Source organism: Nicotiana tomentosiformis, chromosome 7, assembly GCF_000390325.3.
Source record: "Nicotiana tomentosiformis chromosome 7, ASM39032v3, whole genome shotgun sequence".
Lineage (NCBI taxonomy): Eukaryota > Viridiplantae > Streptophyta > Magnoliopsida > Solanales > Solanaceae > Nicotiana > Nicotiana tomentosiformis.
In genome coordinates, this window is record NC_090818.1 from 53159700 (window position 1) to 53182075 (window position 22376).

A 22376-nucleotide genomic window follows, 5' to 3' on the forward strand; every position below is an offset into this window, starting at 1 on the left:
AAGGCAATAGTACTGAACATAACAAGAGAGCAAGGCCTTCAGCCTTTGGAAATTGAAACGTACAGATTCAACCGAGATAATATATCCCTAATACAAAATGATTCACTAATATATACATCTACTATAAATGATTGCAGGTCGTTGCTAATGGAGGAATTGAGGAACCTTCTACGGCATAACTTCAGGGAGGGTAACAAGCTAAGGTGGCACACTTTTTGGCTAAAGAAGGTTCCAAGGCAGGACAGGACAACTTGTTTAAGCTCCACCATCGGCAGTGCATACTACAATTTTAAATGATAGTCTAGGAGCTTCTCATAATAAGCTAGTCCCACACAATATATTCTATCCGTTTCATTTTATGTGAACCTGTTTGACTGGGCACGAAATTTAAGAAAAAATAAAAACTTTTGGAATTTGTGATCCTAAACAAGTCAAAAAAGGGTCTAGAGTATTTGTGTGGTTATAAAAATTTCTCATTAAGGGTAGAATTGGAAGTTTAAGTTAAATTGCTTCCAAATTTAGAAAGGGGTCATTCTTTTTGGAACGGACCAAAAAGAAAATAGGTTCACATAAACTAAAACGGAGGGAGTATATAATAGCTTACTATGCTTTGAACACCTTTGTATCACCTATGACGTTGCTTTTAGTAGTGTTGTACTTTACTCTTAGGGGTCGTTTGGTAGGAGGTATTAGAAAAAATAATGCAAGCATTAGCTTTATGCATTACTAATACCTTGTTTGGTATATTTTTTCAACTTATGTATAACTAAAGTATTAGTTATACATCATACTTGGTATTAGCCTATGTATAAGTAATGCATAGAAAACCATGACATTAGTAATACCAAGGCTATTAATGCAATGCATTAGTATGGTTAAAGACAAAATTGTCCTTAAAGTTCCTTAAAGCTAGAGAATATGGAGGGCATTTTTGTAAACAATTATTTTTCTTAAAAATTATGCAATGCATTATAATTTTTAATACACCACACCAAACAGTTTATAAGAAATAATATCTGCATAACTAATGTTTGCATTACTAACCCATGCATTACTAATCCCTGCATTACTAATACACTGTATTCTGCACTATTCTTATACACACTACCAAACTACCCCTTAATCTTTAATATAATATTAACTCTTATCTTTAAACAAAAAAAAAAGGAATTTGGGATGTAGAAACAAGGGACAAGTAAGAGGGTAAACAGAGATAATGAAAGAAGAAAAGAGAGTAAAGAGAGAAATGGATTTTTTGGATGGAATAAGACCCACAAAAGTTACTTTTTCAGAAAAGAAAAAGCTCATATAGTTGTATGTGACAGATAGTAAAAAAAATTCCTTTTTCCTAAATAATCTTCTCGTAAAATTAACTCTTTTACATTTTTATTGTTATGCTGATATTATCCAATATTATAATTGTATTAATTAAACCTGATGTACAATCGGGTCCATCAAAATATGTTCCTCCTAAACGTTTATACCCTTTTGAAAAAACAAATCCTAGTACTATTAGAATATTAATAATTCTTTGAAAATCGATGGAGCTGATTGAAGTGAACGTTACAGAACCAATAATTAAATTTTGTAGTAAATACATAAGTTTCAATAAAAATTTACAACCGTATTGAGTAATTAAGGAATATTTTTAATTTAATAAAAAAAAAATTAAAAAGTACGGAACCGAGTGGAAATAAATTTATATGAATAAAACATCAAAATAACTAATTTTTGTGTCTAAACTATTCCAAATAGAATAACTTTATCATCATTTTCGGACGCTAATTCGAACTTAGAAGAATTGAGTCGTAATTGCGCCCAACCAAAGTTGCTCTCGTCATTAGCAAAGTAGCTCACGTTTGTCCCTTTCCTCCTCCATATAGGAAAGCACTGGCAGACTCAGAATTTTACGCAAGCGGGTTCAATAAAAAAGATGTTAACCAACGATAGTGGTTATAAGCGGGATTTGTCAGGCACTTTTTTGGGGTTCATTAGGGTATCTTAAAATAAATAATTAAATTAAAAAAAAAAAAGAGGTCCTAATTCTGTTCTTCTTTCAAAAAAATAGGGCAGGAAACTTAAAACATTTAACAAAGTTATAAAAACATTCTATTTACTCAATTAGTTTTATTAAACTCTAATAAATTAGAAAATAACAAAGTTATTAATTTACAAAAATAATAGGACAACAAAAAATAAAGAATTATAACTTAAAATAAACTAGTACAAACTATAAGAAAAGATAGCTTATAAAGTGAACTAACAATTTAATTGTAACAAAAATAAACAATTTAGGATAACCTAGTTTAATATGAACTAACACATTATAAATAATTTCAAGATATGCACTTGCATATTTTAGCAAAAACACTGTAAGATTTCATCTACTGGAGTTAAATAGACTGTAGATTAATTCTTATTGGATTTCATTAGGAGATCAAATGTATAATAAAATAAATATAAAAAAAAAAATAAAAACACACTCAGGGAATAAACTAGCTGGCTATTCATTTAAAAAAGAATTACCTAACAATGCTAGCTATTTATTATGCCCTTTGGCATTAAAGGGAAATGCACGTGCGCTTAAAAAGCACACAGGAGCAAAACTAAAAAAAAAAAAAAAGGCTGTCGTCAGGTTTCGACCTCGGGACGTTTCAGTTTATTTTGAACCCAACTAGCCCACTTATTCCACGCGATGAAATTGTTGGAAGTGGTTCAAATAATTTTTATATATCCATTTTACAGAATTTAACTTCCGTATTCAACGAACCGGATTCATTTGAACCGGCTTGGCCTATGTGGGTCCGCCCTTTAGGAAAGGACCAACTTTGGCCCTTTCACCAATATTGGAGCTTCGCCTTTTATAAGGATAGAGATAAACACGAAAATGAGAGGTGGTTGTAGTAGTTGACCTGTCGACAATGTAGTGTACTTCCCCACACGGTTTGATTTTTCTTATTTAGCTAATGAAGTAAACCCTTTTATACACGACTTCAAACTGTATTGACCAACACCTGCATAAGAAAGCAAAAAGAGAGAACGTAAAGAAGGAGAAAAGAAAGCACAAAGAGAGAAATGGCAAGCCTAACTGTTCCTTCAGTTCTAATTTCACCTCGTGATGATGCCATGCAACTATATAAAGCTTTCAAAGGTACAATTAAAATTCCTCTGATTAATTTTCACAAATTATGTTTGTCTTCTCTTCTGTACTGTAATTCATTTGCTTAATTTGTTGCTTTCCTTTTTTTTGTTTTTTTGTTTTAGATGATGAGTTGATACTTCAGTGAATTAAGCTTCAAGCATGACAAAAAAGGAACATCATTAGGCCCAGCTTGTGAACCTATTATATTTCAGTCAACCAATGATTTCTTTGACCATATTCTTTATAAATAATTTTTAAATATTTTAAATTGTTACTATTGCGACTAATACTCTTTATGTATGTAAATTTATTTCAAAAAATTTAAAAATTCTATATTTAATTCACACAAAAAATTTAGTTAATTTGACTCTCGTACTCCGAAAAGGTTTGTCTTTCGAACAAAGGAAATACTCTTTTAACATTCTAAAGAAAGATAAAAACTAAAAAGTTTATGAAGAGAATGACAGTTCTTTATCCCCCAAAAAAAGAGAAAAAGACAGTTATTTTGGTGACACATACTACTTCAAGCTGTAATTCAGCTGTAAAGAAAGCTTAAAACAGATATTTACCAGGGTGTTATCTTACTGAAGCACTGATAGTTATGCTCCAGGGTCGATCTAGTACAACACGTGTAGTTCTAGTATGTACTTAAGCTTATATCGTGTCTTTAAAAATATATAACATCGAATTTAACATGAGATGAATTTAAATGGAGTAACTTGGTCTGTAACAATACATATAGTAACTTGGTCGGTAACGATTCATGTAGCCGATCCTAACTTATTTGAGACTGAGTTGTAGTTGTTTTCTTGAATTAAAAATAGATCTTGCAAAACAATTTGAAGATTTGTGAGTGAAACACATTATTTCACTTGTAATACTCTTTCAAATAAGTTTTTCAATATTTCACTAGTATTTTGAATACTGGTGTAGGGGAGCCTTGGCGTAACTGGTTAAGTTGTTGTCATGTGACCAGGAGGTCACGAATTCAAGCCGTGAAAATAGTTTTTTGTAGAAATGCAGGATAAGGCTACGTACAATAGACCATTGTGGTCCAACCCTTCCTCGGACCCTACGCATAGCGGGTGCACTGCCCTTTATTTCAAATACCGAAGTACTTCAGCATTTGCAAATACTGATGGCCACACCTTTATTTGCAAATACTGAACATACTTCAGTATTTGCAAATAATGAAATACTCATACTGTAAACCTTAGGAGACTAAGTGGGTATTATCCCCACTCCAATTGGATATGTTTTCTAGTTAAAAACCTTTTTTTGGTGCTGAAGAATCAAGGAAATGTAGCAAGTGAAACGGTGTTGTCTCTCATGGCACTAAGGGTAGCTTATCTTGAGAGAATGGATTAATCTTCACATTTTATTTCTCTTTTAGTGCAGGCGTTGTAGTTTCTGTATCACACGGATTACTTTGAACCAGTCAAAATATCAGACAGGACAAGATAGATGTTACATTTTGCTTCTTGAATTCCTAGTAAACTATGACTTAGAGGGCAATATACTACTTTCGCCTATAATTGCTATCAGATTAACAGATAAATGTCATCATCCCGTTTGGGTTTAGTTTCCGGAATTAGAATGTATGTAATCCAAAGTAGAAATTAAATGCAATATCAAGTAATCTCTAACATAATTTCTTATGAGTGCATATATATAATACTTGAAAAATCAGAAATTGACTTCATAAGCGGTACCATTCGTTAAATGATGGTGTGTTTATATTCTGCAGCTGGCCTTTGAGTTAATTACTTGCCTGTGTAATGTAGGACTTGGATGTGATAAAGCAGCAGTCATTAACATCCTTGCCCACCGTGATGCAACTCAACGTGCTCTTATTCAACAGGAATACAGAACTATGTACTCTGAAGAGCTAAACAAGCGCTTGGCCAAAGAGCTTAGCGGTAACCTTGAGGTATTGATGGATGGTAGCAATTTTGGAATAACTTTGATAACTCAATAACTTGCCACTACTATTAGTAAACATGGACTTCAGAGGCCGAAAGCTTATACATTCAAAGAGAAACTGCAATTGGCCAATAATGTGATTCCGTGTTTTTTATGTTCTATTTCAAGTTTTCTGTTTCATGATCTTCTTTTATCTTTTTGAATGATTCCAGAAAGCATTGTTGCTATGGATGTGTGATCTGGCAGGAAGGGATGCTACCCTAGTTAGGAAGGCTTTGAGTGGTGATGTTATTGATCCCAGAGCTGCCACTGAAGTGATATGTTCACGGACTCCTTCTCAAATACAATATTTTAAACAACTTTACCATTCCATGTTTGGTGTCTACCTTGAACAGGATATTGAGGTTCAGACTTATGATGATCACAAAAAGGTAGTAATCCTCTGCGTTTGTACGCACGTGAAACCTTTCTTTCTTAAATGATTATCACAAGTACGTGAAAGAAGAAAATCCTAGGAACAACTTTTAAATAAATAAGTAAAAGTAGTTTAGGAGATCTGAGGAGGGCTCTGAATGCTTTTCATTTGAATGGATAGATGATGAGAAGTTACAATGTTACTCTCATTGCACTTATACCAAAAAAGATTACTGGCCAATCAGTATAATTGGCAGTTTATATAAGATTGTTGCTACATTGTTAGCGGAACGAATCAAGAGTAATCAGAAAGCTGATATTTTGACATAAAAATGCCTTAGTACGAGGGAGAAGATAATTGATGCAGTCCTCATAGCAAATTTGATGTTGGTTTGGAGAGTAGAACAGAAGAATCTGGGATTACTACGTAAACTGGACATACAACGATCAAGTAGTCTGTTACTTTCAATTTCTGCAACTTTGGGAAAGATGAGGGGAAACTGAGAACTCTCAAGTAACTTGTGTATTTATAGCAGTTACCCTTTTAGCTGGGGCACTTATGTCTCTGTTGATTGGAAAGTGAGGTGCACTTGTCGGATCCTGACGTGTTTCTAGTACGGTATCTGTTTCCAATTCATTGGTATTTGTTGTGGAGTCTTACTTTCTTGATGCAAATGGGAGTCTTTCCTTGTATTGTCTTTTAAATTTAATCAAGTAGTCATATACATATTGATAAAGATTTATTATTTTTTCTTAATCACTACAGTTGCTTCTAGCATATGCAAGGACAATGCGCTATGAAGGGCCAGAAGTTGACAGAGCTTCGGTGGAACATGATGCTAAAGCTCTTTTCAAAGCTGGGGAGAAGAAATTGGGAACCGATGAGAAGGCTTTTATACGAATTTTTTCTGAAAGAAGCAGGGCGCATTTGGCTGCTGTTAGTGCTGCTTATCATAGCATGTATGGTAACTCATTGAAAAAGGTAAGCTGACTTCATTTAGCAAACCATTTTTAGATTTTCAATTTCAGTTGACTAATGGACAGCAACTGTTACAGGCTGTAAAAAGTGAGACCTCTGGACCCTTTGAGTTTGCCCTCTTGACTATTTTGCAGTGTGCTGAGAATCCAGCAAAGTACTTTGCGAAGGTACAAATTATATGTATCAAATCATAAATGTGATAACCATTCTGCCTACAACACGGAATATTTTTGAACTCATGCTTCTCGTAAGCTCTTTTTTCTTTTTTCCTCAAATGCCATTATCCCCTTTTTCATCCGTTTCTATAAAAAAAGATTTGGCACATGGGGTTGGGGTTTGTGTTTTGTGATTATGGATGTCGTTTACTTTGCCGAAGATTACTATCCTCCAAATCTTCTTTTCCTTCAAGAAAACACTCTTATTTCAACTTGTTTGTCGTCGAGATGCATTGCCCCTCTCTACCATGATATATGTTCTTCCTTCATATAGCATGTTTCATACTGCTCTTTCTACTTTGGATACTTCTTATTCTTTTTGGCTCTATATCGCAGCTGGACGTGGAAGTGAAACTTCTAAAGATGTTTATGTTTGTATTACAGTATTTTCCGTTTTGGGTTTTAGAATAATCTTTAGTAGCATTCACGTTGCTATAATGACCTGTTCGATCATTTTTATCTTTAATTGAGTAAGTCGTTCTTTTCTCTGCTGATCTCTTACATGAAAAGTATTCTATAAGCGCTGTTTATCTGCACCTTACCTTACGTATGTTTAATCGATGCAGGAGTTGCACAAGGCAATGAAGGGTATGGGTACGGACGATACAACTCTCATTAGGATAATAGTCACGCGAACTGAGATCGATATGCAGTATATAAAAGCAGAGTACCACAAAAAGCATAAGAAATCTCTGAATGATGCAGTTCATTCGGAGACATCTGGTGTATATCGGGCCTTTCTTCTATCTCTTCTTGGGACTGCTCACTAATGAAGAGTCAGCACCATAAAGCAGGTGTTTAAACTTTAAAGTATGGCATCAGTGTTGAAACCCATGTCTAAAGCAGGAAGTTTAAACGTTAGTAAGCCATAAACATTGTTTAAAGGTGTAATTGTGTCAGGTGAAAACCTTCTTTTTAAATCTCCTCTTTATTGTAATACTGTCAATTTGCTGGTCTTTAGTCTAATGCTAAACGTGTGCAAAATTTCTTTCTCAGAATGGTGTTGTAAAGGTGCCTTCCGCGAATAAAAGAAAATTTCACTTTTTGCTTTTCAATATTATCTGGAACTTCATTTTTTTATTTTGGGATGAAACTTTTTCCAACTGTACTGTTTAGAATGTTATTAGTCGGGGTGACCTGTGGATGAGATATTGCCATCACGTATATCACTGTAATGAATATGAATATGAAGTGCATATAAATGATCAATGCTGTTGCTAGGAAGAAAGTTGATTTGTAATGAAAAGTCTCTACTAGGGTGTGTTTGGCATGAAGGAAATTCTTTTAATTTTTTCATGTTTGGTTGGCTTAAATATTTTGAAAAATATCTTACTCATGAACTCATTTTCCTCCATCCCTACCAAGAGGAGGGAAAACATTTTCCAAAACTCTTTTTCAACCTTCCCGCCCTATTCTCTACCCCACCCACACCCACACCCACACTATTACCTTCCACCCCACCCCCTACACCTCACCCCCAACCCATGCCCACCCCTTACCCCGCCACAACCAACACACCACACCACACCCCTTCACCCCCAACCCCTCGGCCATCCTCACCTTGGTCCCTAGACCCGACCTACCACCCTCCCTCGTCCTTGTCCATTTGTCTCTCATAGTCCTTGCCTAAATTATAAATTTTCTAAGAAAAATATTTTCTACTCACTAACCAAACACTAGAAAATATTTTCCGGAAAAGTTTTTCATTCAACAATCAAACATGGGAAAATAAGTGATAAAATCACTCATTTTCCAAGAAAATATTTTCCTAGATACCAAACACGCCGCGAAGCTCACCAAGTTTCCTTCACAATCATTTAACGAATTGGTAGTATAGCTCATTGATTCTGACTAGCAGGCAGCAGCCGGATACTGAATGGATTGCTATCGTGATTATTCACAACATTATGGAAATACTTCTGGGATGCCATTTTAATCCATGTTCGAATTAACTCGCAAAAATCCATTGATCTGCCATTCCTTATATTAAAACAAATACAATTTTCTGTACATATATCTTAAAGTCTTATCAGGTATTGTATATAAATACATGGCAATATCACTTCAAATATGGTTTGAGGATACAGTAATACTGGTTGAAGTCCTCATTGACATCTTCAACTTTCTCGAATTAGTATGAAAGGCATGCTCCAAAATGCATGAAGTGGCTGTACAAGAACTAACAAATTAGTTGATCCAAATGATGTGTGTATATGGAAGTTCTCAGGGCAAAAGCATGAATTTTCCACGTGGTGTTGATCTGCTTCTTCTCAATTCCGGAGCCAATGAGTTACTCGCTTCCTTTGCATTCCGAGCAATTCTATTGGCATGTGAAGGTTTATCCTCAGGTTTCCTGAATTCAGGATTGAATGAATTGTTTACCTCTGCAGTCCGAAGCATGTTATTGCCACTTGAAGGTCTGTCTTCATATTTACCAGCAAGAAAAGCTTCAACTGTATGTGATATTTCTCTTTCTCTGTAAAAAATCAAATAGTTAATGCAAACGGGAAAGGTGCTAGATTCATCCAACTCTTTTAGCTCCGTAATTATCATAGGCGGATCCAAGATTTAAACTTGATACATTCAACTTTTAAGGTTCTTAATTAGCATTGAACATATTGTTCTTTGAAATTATGGGTTCAGATTTATTATTATGTTTTTCCACATATATATCTATGTTTTGTGTAAAAACATATTGGATTTAGTTGAACCCATTAAATATAGGCTGCATGCGTACAATAGACCCTTGTGGACCGGCCCTTCCTCGGACTCCGCGCATAGCGGGAGCTTAGTGCACCGGGCTGCCCTTTTGTCCACCTTTGCATAACAAATTATCAGAATGGTTGTTGGATAGCATATTAATTCTCAAAGTAGTAGATCATACCTTTGTTCGACATTTTGAGAGTTCCTTGAGAAGCTTCTTGGAAGATTACCAACTCTTATGTTGCCACTTATGTGCGACTCAACCAGCCCGTTCTCATTTTCAGACTCAGAAATATCACTTCTCTGAGCCTCCTCGATCATTCCACCGCTGCCTCCATTAGAAAGCAATGTCACTGAAACATCTGACTTGATATGTATTTTAGTTGATAACTGATGCTTAGATTTGATCTTATTCTCGTTTTTACTTTTTCTAATTGCACCTTGTCTTACATTAAGCACTTGCTTAAACTGCTCCTCATCATGTTCTGGAATTTTCCTGTTGTTGATCCTCTGGAGGCTATATAGAACATCAGAGATATTTTCCTGCCTAGATTGCTCTTGTGAACCCTGATATCCTCTCATTTTATCCGAACAGACAATTGCCGGCATGTTGGTAACAGACTTGTTAATTGTGACAGGAACTCTAGCAGGAAACGGCTGTTTCATTACTGGCGGATTTTCAAGTGTTTCAGGCTTTATTCTGTTTCTGACGTGAGCACCTCTATCTGTTGATAATGATCTTCTAACAGGGGGAGATGGTGATCTCCTCTTGGTCGAGGCTACTGATTTTTCCTCTGTGAGCAAGGGCATTTTTGGTACAAAATCCTTGTCCGTGAACTTAGAGGGAAACTGGGACCTCCTTTGTTTACCTGATGAACAGCTTCTTACCTGTTTCGCCTCAACAGAAGCAATGAAAAGTATATCACTTTCTCAAAATGATTTATTGCAAATACCCCCAAAGGAAATAAAGTTGTTAGTTCCTATACTTCAGGAACTTTAAAACTAATCAGAGTATGTACTAAAAATAAAAACATATTTGTAGTCAAGAGATTTAATTGTGAATGACATTGTCTTTTGAAGCTAAATTTAAGTCAAACCAGCCTATGTAAATATGAAACTTAATTGGATTTCTGATGGAACATAGCCTATGTGAATATGATGTTACTTGGATTTCCAACTCATTTACCTCTCTAGTGTCATCTAGAGGACGCTGAATGGCTTCAGTCTTCAAGCTAGCATTACCATTGTGTCTCATCATGCGAAGAGGTGATGCTTGACCTCGAGCATTTGCACCACTTTTTAGGTGTTCAAGTTCAGCTTCTTTCTTCTCCAGCACTTGCTTAAGGTTTGAGATCTAAATCAACCAGAAAAGCACAAAGACATCAATTACATGTGCAAAAAAAAAATTGGTATTTTATCAACCAGTGATTTTAGCAATTAGACCTCTTCTTTCATGTCTCGAATTTCACCAGTTTCTTTGTTAGATCGAGCTGCACCAAGATCTATGGAGCCAACCCTCTCGGCAAATTTCAGGGTGCTAACTGTTTCTCCAAATGCTTCTGCCTCTGGATTTATGTGTACGAACATCAATGTCTTTGCCTGACCACCTGTAAGGGAGTGTGTGAGATAATACCCAATATAAGCCTCGTAGAACATCAGAAACCAAAGATTGCTTTGAGTTACTTTTCAGAACATCCAGGGAGTGATGTTGTAGAATCATGTAACCATTCTAAGGTACTAAGTTTGCGGTCATTTTCAGCAGGATCATGCATGGGTATAACTGACCTAGTTTAAAATAGTAATACTATCCATGGAATGATAATTATCTTAGTTCACTGTATAGTGTAAACTATTGGAGGTAAAAGAAGCTAAGCTGCATTAACGCAGTAAATAAGCAGTTGAGAAATTGAAAATGTTCACTGTCTACCTAATGAATCTTGCAATACTTGGGTGAGCTTGCTATTCCTATAAGGAATATGTGAGCTCTTCTGTGCAAGAGCAGAGATGACGTCTCCTAATGCTGACAAAGATCTGTTTATATGTTGCGCCTCCTTCAGTCTCTCGCCAACAGCTTCAGATTTATCTACTCTCTCACTTCCAGCTAAATCCACAAGGTGAAGGCAGCCCTTTAATGTAGATCCAGATACCACCTCTTTTCCTCGAACATGAACTGTCAGAATACTGCAAAAGTAGGAAGAATTAAAGAAGAATACATTTTATGATCACTGCAATAGTTCAGAACAATCATCTAATCTTATGTAACAAGTACCTGTGAGACCTGCTGCTCCGCTCATTTAAAGCAGTAGCACCGACAGCACGGTTCTTATGCCCAATTCTCATCAAGTCAAGAACATCTTGAGTGCATTTAACTGGAATCAAACTAGCATCAGGTACGTTGAGGCCATTCAGTTGAGAATTATTTCGTATATCCAATGTGTGGAATGTTAAGGTTAGACAACAAAATAAAAGTCACTTTTCCTGAAACTAAATCCAATTTTTTGGTTGTGTAACTGATGCAGTTTAGGTGAGCATGTTACAATATAGTTCATCATATATCAATGTAAAGGATATCGCCTGTTAGCCCCGTCAATGACTAAGAGATCTCTCACTTGTTCATTATATATCTCAATCATTTGGACTCCCACTTCATACTCTATCATGTCCCGTCTTGCCTTTGTAGTGCTGAACAAATCACGCAAAGCACGATAATTTACACCCCATGTCTCCTCTGTTGTCAAGTCTGGCCCACTCTGGAAGCATGAAATATATGCAGTTGTAAGATATCAAATGCAACATACTGTAATTACTCTTCCTTCAGCTTCTGAAAGTGTTCTATATGCAAATCTGATAGACACCAGAGTGTTTAGAGGTATATCATAGAGAAAGGAGAAGACATAGCATAGGAATGGCAAGTGAACAAGATTTCAATCAAGCAAAGATAATTACATTGAGACTTAACTATCATTAACTGTAACGTCTCATCATGCTCGGACAATATTTAGTAAAACAAAACTAACTAATAGTATAACACCATCTCTATCTCATAAAGAGAATCATAGCACTTAAATCACTTTAAAAATTACCATGGTGTACGTCTTTCCTGAGCCAGTCTGTCCGTAGGCGAATATACAAACATTAAAACCATCAAGAACAGATCTAACCAATGGCTGAGTGTCCACGTATATTTGTTCTGCAAATATAAAAAGATAGATATTGATTGATAGTACATTTCACAAACACATAATTTATGATAAGAGAAAAGCAGGCAGCTTCAACTCATTTTTCAAGCAAATCAAGTAACGGATAGATATTCTAGATATACACAAGTAGTCATAGTAAAGAGAAAAATAAAAGGGAAATGTGCTACTTATAATTAAAAAAAGAAAGGGAGCACGTGCTATAATAGAAAGACGTTTTCTGCCTTTTCTTGATTATTTGTTGAGATTTTGTCAGTTGCCTGGTTCTTGTACCCATGCTAAGATGCCAGAGTTAAGCTTGATACTTGAGCATATATGTGGTTATGAAAACAAATGAGCTGGAGAAAGAAAACATACGTTGAGTTACTTTAGTTCCAAAGACCTTGTTGAAAGTGAAAATCTTCCTAGCATCTTTACCCTGCTTACGAGGATTAACAATCATGATGTCTCCGTTTTCTCCAATATAATCTACTGTGGACTGCACATCAGATTGTCCAGATAGGAAGGGCCTAACTCTACAATAAACTCTTATGGTCCCTGGAGAAGTAGAAGTAAACTTATTTCCATGTTATAAATATTCTTTATGAAGATGAGAGAACTCAAGAAACTTACCTTTTAGATCTTGGACCTGATTGTACAGGAGGCGATTTTCTTCTAAAACCTTGTGATAAGAAGAGGAAGCCACCTCGAGGCCCTTAATATGGTGCACTGAGGAAAAGTTCTTTCAGATTCAAATACGGAAGTTCCATTCATTTTCAACACAAAAGGACATTAAGGTAGTACTAACCAAGCCTTCTAAATTCTTCTTCCCACCCTGACTTATACTTTTGGACATCTAGCTTGGTCTCTCTGCAAAAGACTTTGAGCTCCTGAAACATAAAATAACGACACATAAGAATCGGTTGATTCCTCATTAGTCTTCATTTTTTTATTTTTTCCCCATATTATTTGCTACCAACAACTGCTTAGCCACAATTCAGTCAATAATCGAGGGCATTATTAAACTAAACAAACTAGAGCTACATATGTCAATTCAAAGGGGAAGTCCCACTCCCTTGTTGCTGGGAAGGGGGAAGAGTGTGTCACTGTAAGTTGATGTAGTCAAATCATCATACCTCTAACTCCTTTTGTTGAACATCGACTATTTCTTCATTGCCAGCATGGAAACCATTGTCATGCCAGCTGCTTTCCCGTTTCCCACCACAAATGCAGTATCTGGAGACATCGCTGGAGACCAAGCTAGTTCTGTGCCGCAGATAATTTGATATGGTTTCTAGAACTTCTGATCTTGATAAAGGACTGCACTCATCTGGCAGTATTTTCTTCAAAAAAAGCCTGAGCTGCAGGTGTTAAAAAAACTGTCAATCAACCACATTCAGTGATAATGGTGATATTGGCATTAAAATTGGTATTACGCAAGAAAAAGCCTATATTCAAATTGTCATTGTTACCTGATTGCTTTGAGAAACCAACAATCCAGAGAAGTTCTTGACTACTTTCCTCAGAACAGCATCAATTACCTGCAAATTTTCATCCTTAGTCCACAGAAGGAATGACGCTTGAAATTCGTCTTACATGAGATGCTGCCTGAAAACTAGTAGACACCTACAGTTGTGAGTGGGCAGCCCGGTGCACAAGGCATCCCGCATCCACGCAGGTCTGGGGAAGGGACGCACCCAAAGGGGTGTGATGTAGACAGTCTACCCTAATGCAAGCATTAGTGGCTGCCTCCACGGCTCGAATCCGTGACCTATAGGTCACACAGAGACAACTTTACCTTTGCTCCAAGGTTCCCCTTCACAGTTGTGAGTGAAGAAGTAGTAATTTTTGTATCATTGTCACACCTATGGCGGAAAGTTTATGATATCTTATTTGAGGAAGATATGGTGATCAAGGTAGGAGATAGCCAACAATGTCCTGATGGTGACAAAGACTCGGAGAGCAACATACACCTGGACCTTCAGTTCAATTTTTAAACTTTTCAACGCTAACTTCTTCCTCTAAATTCTGGAAATGGTATTTCACTAATCACTCAATTTCTTTTTAGACGCCCTTGATAAACTATAAGATGGCCTTTGATCATTATGTTCCGCTTGCTTTATGTATTCATTCATTATGAAGCATAAATGAAATGCGTATACCAACTACTTGATCGCTGATAGAGTTTACAAAAGTTGTTCTAACAAGCTGCGACTTCTAATAAAATTAGAGAGACGTCAGACTCAGAGACATGTAGGATAGGATAGAATTTATATTAGTAGAAAGGTCTTCCGAGAGCCTTAAGTCTAACAAGGTCAGCAAGTAAACTCTAATCTAGGAAAGAAAAATTCAACGACCTGTTGGATTAAATTAAATACTCAGGTTACCAATGTAATAAGAAATCCTGTTTTTAGATAAACTACACATAGTCTTACCTACCATTGAATTCAAATGGAAGTCCTCAACTCCATTCCGCTCCATAAGATAAGCCTGTAGAAGCCCGAGACCAAAGCGATCAAAGAGGAAGGTCAGTATATTTGCAGCATTTGATTCTTCAAACGAGACTTCGCCAGATAAGTGGAGAAATTCCAACAGCTGGTCAAATTGTGATGACTCGGAGTCATCCACTGACTCATCCGCACTGTCACTACCACCAAACGAGGATGGTGATCCTTTGGGACATGACGTGATCCTTACAGTTCCACCATATTTCCAAACTCCAATTCCTCCAGCTTCCTTCCATTCATAATATCCTTTCAGGCACAAAATGCAGTCTACAACTTTGTTTGATGAGCCACCCTACAAGTTCAAAACTTTTGCTCAATACTGTTGTATTTTGGAAAACAATGTGAAGCACTCTTGTGCACAATCCGGACCAATGTGAACAAATTGATCCAGTGGACTAAAGAGGATTATCAATAGGCCAAACAAGAGCTCAGCTCCATAAGAGCTTTATAACTTAACAGCATCCTTTAACATTACACTATGCATATTGCAGATAAATAAATACAAGAAGTCATTGCCACCCCGAAACACACAAAATGTACATTACTACGACTTTGGCCCCAAAAATTTAATTCTACTCCCCGCCCACCAATTGTCAAGGAGAAAGAACCAAAATCTGTGAAGATACAAAGAAAAACACTGGTGAAATAAAGCTGAGGAAATCTAACCTTTTCAAGATCAGATGCTTCAAATGTTAAAAGCTGCATTTTGCCAACTGCTACGAGGAAATTCCTCATGTTCTCAAAGTACTGAATAGCAGACTGGGCTGCACCCTCTGAGGACATATCAACCACCGAATTCATCACCACCTATATCTCAAGTACCAACACATAGTTACTTGGGCGTTCAAGAATTCCTTCTTTCAAGGACATTGTCCATTTAAGTACAAAATATGTTACATGGATCCCTTTTAGTAGTTATTATCTATGTATCAAATAGTTTCACACACTTGGCTAGATATGACATAAGGGGTCATTTGGTTGCCGGTTAGAGTTATGCAGGTATTAGTTATACATGTATTAGTTATACAGGTATTAGTTATGCAGGAATAAGTAATGCATGTATTAGTTATGCAGGGATAAGTTATGCAAGGTTGAGTTATGTTGGGATTAGTTATGCATGGATTAATTATGCGGGGATTAGTTATGCGGTAGTTATATAAGGATTAGTAATATAAATGTAACATGAGTGTGATTTATTATTAGCTTACTTTATTTTATTAAAATTGTTAGTATAGTTTAAATATATATTTTTAAACAAAAAAATACAAGTTTGAATAAAGGGTATTCTTGTCATTTTGTGTTTTAATACAAGTATTACTAATACAATGTATAAGTTATTCCACATTCTACTCTGCATAAATAATACATAGATTCCCTCATAACTTAAACATGTATTAATTATGCGGAAAAGAAAAATATGAACCAAACATTGTATTAGCAATGCTATACATTTTATGTGGAAAAGAGGAAAAAATAACCAAACATTGTATAACTTATGCTAGCTTCCATGTGGAGATTATTTTTTCCCCTTCTTTTAACCAAACAATGTATAAAGTTATCCTAGTTTTAATAGATGGATAACTCCTCTCTAACCGGCTACCAAATGATCCCTAAGTGTACAACCTCTGTTGTATATAAGAATTAACTTACTGTAAAATTAACAGTATATTTTAACTTGTTGTAACATATAACTGCTCACTTTTTAAGTTACTATCCCACCTTTTATGCACAAGTTCATAATTTTCGCACTGATGGAGTAAAGGATTTTTACACTATTAGACAGGGGGTGGAGCTGGAGTATAGCTTACGGGTTCGGCCGAACCACTAACTTTGGTCAAAACCATATATATTGAATATATATAAATTATTAATTTAGAATTCAGTAACTTAAATGGATTAGAATGCTTAATCCAGTTTCAAATCCCGTCTCCGCCCCTACTATTAGGTAAAGTTGACTTAGAAGAACATGTAATTCTCTATATGAAACAGAGTATGGCAACTTGGAAAATAGAGGAAAAACTAATAACCTTCGATAATAGGTTAAGTTGCATTGATATTGTAAAAGAATTTTGCACTATCATTGTAAATAGCTTAAACAATTACCTGAAGTTTAATGTGTTGGGTGACCTCAACTTCAATATATAAAATTTAAACTGTATGAGTAAACACAGAATGAGGGGTAAAGAGAGGGTACCTTGTGAACAGCACCAGGATTGACTTTGTTGAGGACGTTGCAGAGAATGAGGCCATTGCGAAGACCACAACGGAATTCTTCTTCGGAGGGTTCTTTTGGGAGCACCTCCGATGCACCGGAGTCCATCTGCCGCAGCCATTCCGCCGCTTGGCACCTCCTTGCAGCTGCAAGTTAATGCCAACTCTTCTGTCAGAATTTTAGAAGCTGTATATATAGCTTATTTTCCCCCATGCAAGGTGGCAATTAAATTTCATTACTATTATATTGTCTAAACCCAAATCAAATCTCCCTATGTTTACTGTTTGTCCCACTTTAATAATTTATAAAGTATTTTTTACGGTGTGTTCCCTATTGAGCTCCATATGTTCCCTCAGAAAAATATACTCCTATTAGAGTATTAATTATTAACATTATTCTTTAGTTTAACCTCTATTCCATTTTAAGAGAATTAACATATTCATAATTCATTTATCCTTTATGTGACTCCAACCTCCAATCTAAATGAGTGAAGGTGTTTTTTTTTAAAATTTATTATTACTATTATTATTATTATTATTATTATTTCATTTTCAGTAATGAGAACTCTGTCAAATAAAAGCTGCGGTAAATTCTAACACTATACTTTGTACCTATAGTTGTGTTTCACCAACTTAACCATATTTTCCATCGTGAGGCGAATGTTTCCTTTCTTAATGAAAAAAACATCACACAACTAACTCGAAGTGAATATCGGAGGACCCTTTTCCCCGATTAAGATGATAAGAAAGTATAAAGAATTTTTATGCACTAATATAGTCTGATTGATTCACTTACTTTTTTGCCCTCAATTTACCCAGCCAAATTAACTGATTCAATAACTTTTACACAATTCGATTGGATAAAAGTTTCTATAAAGTCTCCTGTCAATAGTTAAAGCAAACTTGGCCACGTTGTCAGCTACGCCTTTTTTCCTTTTTGTTGTATAAATTTTTTCCACTTGCATATCATCAACTATCAGTTTTGAGTACGTAGTTATGTGCGGAGTATCTTTATTTTTGAAGTAATAGTTATTACTTAGTACTTTGTAAAATATACTATAGGACACTTCCTTTTCCTTCTAGAGAGAGAGAGTGCCACCAAAATACGTACTTATCTGCAATTCAAGCTTTTCCGAACATGAAGAAATTTATAATATCTGTAGTAATTAAAAGGAAATTAGTCATTTTAAGTTTTATCTATGCATAATCTGAGCTATAAAATTTCAATAATGTATAAGACATAGCTAGCCCTACTTGAAGCTCAAAAGCCCATCTTTTCTAACTTTGCTTTCATTTCCAGGTTTCCTCTACCTAAAAGTAGAGGCTTCTGAAGTAGACCAGCCTTATGCCTCAATCTTATATGTGATGAAGAAATGGACGATAGGAATTTAGAGGTAAGGGGATTCAAAAAATATAAAAATATTCCGGTTGAGAGTCAAACTCACGACACAATTTTGAGCCTTCTTTGTCATTAATTATACTGGAAGCTTCCCTTGGGTTAGTGTGATTTAACAACCAATACATCACCATAAATAATTTTACATATTCAAATATTATAGTAGTAGTCAAGTGAATGTACCTTTACCCGCGGCACATACACTGCATTCTCCGATAGTCCTATAAATGACTAGGGCTTATTTACCATATTTTCTTTGTCCTAATATTGAACCCACACAGCACTTTCATATTACGATGAATTTCCAAGTGATTAGTAATAAATGTTACGACCTTCGCTATCTACTCTCCAAACTTAAATGCTTAACAAAAGTTATTGGGAACTTACAAGAGGAAATTGACTAATAAGTAAACCGTTGACATGGGCCTGGCCCGTTGAGTAGGCCCAATCCAGCCCGTGATTTAATAGGATCGTGCTAAAATTTTTGGAGCTCATTTAAAACTGATGCTTTTAAGCCCGGCCCAAGTAAGACTGTGGCCCATGAGGCTTGACCGAGGCTAGGCTGGGCCGGCCCGTGAGCTTAATGAACGTATTTAATTAAAAATATAAAAGATATAAAAAAATATAGGGAACTAAAATAACAAAAAGAGTATTCCAATCTCAAATTGGTAATATTTTTTTATGTGAATTTAAATATTTTTTGTTATTAAAACTTTAGTTATTTCTTAATGTTTAACAGATTAATATTGCATATAACTAAAGATTTAGATGAAAATGAAGATGTTAAGACATCATTGTTTCATGGGATTCAAATGTGCTTGATAAAGATAATTTGTTGGTGTTGGATATGCCATGAGCACTTTGAAAATATTTTTGAGTAGTTTGTTTTGAGTATTGACTTTTAATGAACTAAATATTGACTTTTAGTTGCCCCTCCTCTTTTCCCTTCCTGAGCCGAGGGTCTAACGGAACAGCCTTTCTGCCTTCTTAAAGGCAAGGGTAAGGTCTGCGTATACTCTATCCTCCCCAAACCCTACTTGTGGATTACACTGGATTGTTTTTCTTGTTGTGTTTTATAGTAATCTATTAGAACAATGTCAAAAATTATTAAGTTTTGTAAAACCTTTCTATCCAACAAGTATGTTTATATATATATATATATGCATTTTAGGTTAAAACTTAAATTTGGAAAATATAAAAGATAATTTTTAAAAATGGTGGGGTGGCCCGTGGATGCCCGTGGCCCACGTAGGACTAGGCTAGGTTGACCCTTTTAAGGCCCATCGTAATAGTGGACCTGTCTGGCCCAGTTCATCAAATGACAAAGCCCGTGTGGGGCGGGCCAACCCATATTGACAGCTCTACTAATAAGGTACGAATATTAAGGCACAAGAAATAAATGCCAAAACATGTTGAATAAATTGCTATCTGGGTTAGAAAAAATCTGAAGTCGTGGATTAATCAATTGGAAAAGAAAAAGTTCAAAACAATCTCAACACCAAGTATATATGAGTGCATTGTACCCCACATGTACATAAAAGTAGAGCATATGTATGTTATTTGGATCCAATCTTAGACCAAGTCGTGTTGCGTAAGGTTGGTAGTGCACTTTGGTGTAATGATTAATGATTAAGAACTTCTTTAAAGCGTCATTAAAGGAAAATATAATTCTCCCAATTAGTTATCACAATTTTTAACTTTCTTTAGGCAAAAGTACAGTAATGGGGGTGGCCCAAATTTTTCCAGCGATAGTCTAAGACCAGTGAGCTAATACCCAAGTTTCCAACTACTCCACAACATCATGATGTGCCGGACAATATTCATTTCTTTATTTTCCTCTTTTTCATCTTAAATTTAAATTCTTGGTGCAACAACACCACTACCATTATATTATTAGGATGTTTCACTAAATAGAATAATCTAACTCTTTTTTGTTCATATTATTTATAGTCAACATTTTCTAACAAGAAAGGTAAATAGCCGTTATATTTGCGTGTGTGGCTTAAGGGTGGATGAAGTAGAGGAAAATCATGGGAGACTAATGTTTAAATCTCAACAGAGATAAAAAAAGTTAGGTGATTTCTCTCTTGTTTTCAATCCTTAATGTGAAAAATTATTGGGTGTGTGAATAATTTAGCTACATACCTGCTTCTTCAGCTTTTCTTTGAGCTAAGTCGCGGTCGTTGAACATCTCCTCTGTGTAAGAAGCTTCATTACTAGAGTTGTAAGCCAAACTCTTCAATCCTCTCAAGTTCTTGACGGGAGTGACACTGCTACTAGTATTGAACAATGAGTTGCTCTGATTGTGAATATTCTCTTGCGGCATCTTTGAGTATTCCTCAATCACCTATCTCTGCCAAAGCCAAGTACTTTAATTTTCCCCTCTATAACATTAATTAAATCATGAAATTAGTTCTTAACAATTCTAAAACGGCATTAAAATTAGTACATGCATGCTAGCAAGTGCTCAAGAACGATCATAATTAATCACATTAATTAAGATGATTACGAATGAAAGAATTCACTAAAATAACACATATGACAGTCTTGGAAGCACATTATTACTTACTAAATAAGAAACTGAGAATTAATGCAATCCAAAAAAGTGAAGCAGCAGTCGCATGAACATAGTTGTCGTACCACAATAACAACAACTGCGTCCAATATTCTCGCTTAAGGCCAAAGCTCATCTCATCTCATGCCAGTATAATATGAAATAAATGTACTTAAAGTTTTCCTTTTTCTAATGATATACGTATAAATCACCATGGAATTAAAAGACTACTAAAAACTATAGTACCTAAAATAAGCATACTAACATAACTAAAACGTACTATATCTTAACAGAATACTTACTGGAATTTCAGACTGTGTATGTGCCGAAGAAAGTAAGCAAGCAAATTGCAACGGAGTCTGGAAAGTGAAAGAACTATGAAGAAGATCAAACTAGAAGTTTAAAAGCCTTTAAACTCATGTTGTGGATTTGGATCTGAACCGCTAGCTGCAAATGTTGAAATATGAACGAGCTTCTCGTGTTAGGTAATTAAGGATTCAAACTTATATGAAGAGTTTTATTTAATGCAACGGACACAGAGAAAACAGAGAGACCTGAAACTCTGAGTCCAACCAGAAAGAGATGTTTAAGTTTTTTAGAAATCAAAACGTTCTCTTATTGGAGTCTTTGGACCCAACCCTTTTGGAAATAAAATAAGAGTCTCGTTTTAACAGAAGTTGACGGAGTGGAGCTGACAGTTACGGGTGTACAAATGAAACTTCAGACCGACAAATCGCATCAATCCGATAATTTGAGTTAAATCGGAAAAAAAAAATCGATTATGGTTTGGTTTGATTAGTTTGGTGTTGGAAAAAAAAATCGATGATATTTGATTTGGTTTGGTTTTAACTAAAAAAAATCAAACTGTAACCCAACCTGATATTATATGTATAGAAGTTTTAAATATATTTAATACATGAGAATATTTATTGTAGTATAGTTTATAAATATTTTTTAAGCTTTTTTATAATTTTATCTTTTAACGTATTATTTCAAACTTTGACTTATAATTTTTGGATGCTCCAATAAGTTTTATAGTCCATAAATGTTAGTAACTCAAATAAATTCTAAATTAAACCAAAATCAAATCAATACTAATGATAATAAAAGACATTCAATTCAATTGTATTATGAATGAAAATAGTGTTGGATATCT

General features: G+C 35.2%; 2 protein-coding genes across 2 annotated transcripts; one reads left to right on the forward strand and one right to left on the reverse strand.

Moving 5' to 3' along the window:
• Positions 1 to 2868: 2868 nt before the first annotated feature.
• LOC104084475 (annexin D5-like) lies at positions 2869 to 7728 on the forward strand. Its single transcript, XM_009588338.4, has 6 exons — positions 2869 to 3151; positions 4927 to 5072; positions 5278 to 5496; positions 6246 to 6461; positions 6536 to 6625; positions 7240 to 7728. Exons 1-6 carry the CDS (start codon positions 3076 to 3078, stop codon positions 7441 to 7443), a joined length of 951 nt encoding a protein of 316 aa, XP_009586633.1. The 5' UTR covers positions 2869 to 3075; the 3' UTR covers positions 7444 to 7728.
• Positions 7729 to 8621: 893 nt separating this feature from the next.
• On the reverse strand, positions 8622 to 21835 carry LOC104084476 (kinesin-like protein KIN-14F). The gene is made up of 18 exons (XM_009588339.4): positions 21523 to 21835; positions 20812 to 21019; positions 17254 to 17417; positions 15726 to 15866; positions 14992 to 15351; positions 14025 to 14093; positions 13689 to 13913; positions 13361 to 13442; positions 13186 to 13281; positions 12931 to 13110; positions 12460 to 12566; positions 11948 to 12126; positions 11646 to 11810; positions 11304 to 11557; positions 10820 to 10983; positions 10563 to 10730; positions 9558 to 10264; positions 8622 to 9149 (listed from the first exon to the last, which is right to left on the reverse strand). The coding sequence occupies exons 2-18, from the start codon at positions 20990 to 20992 to the stop codon at positions 8897 to 8899; spliced, it is 3495 nt and encodes a 1164-aa protein (XP_009586634.1). The 5' UTR covers positions 20993 to 21019; positions 21523 to 21835; the 3' UTR covers positions 8622 to 8896.
• Between the last annotated feature and the right edge of the window lie 541 nt (positions 21836 to 22376).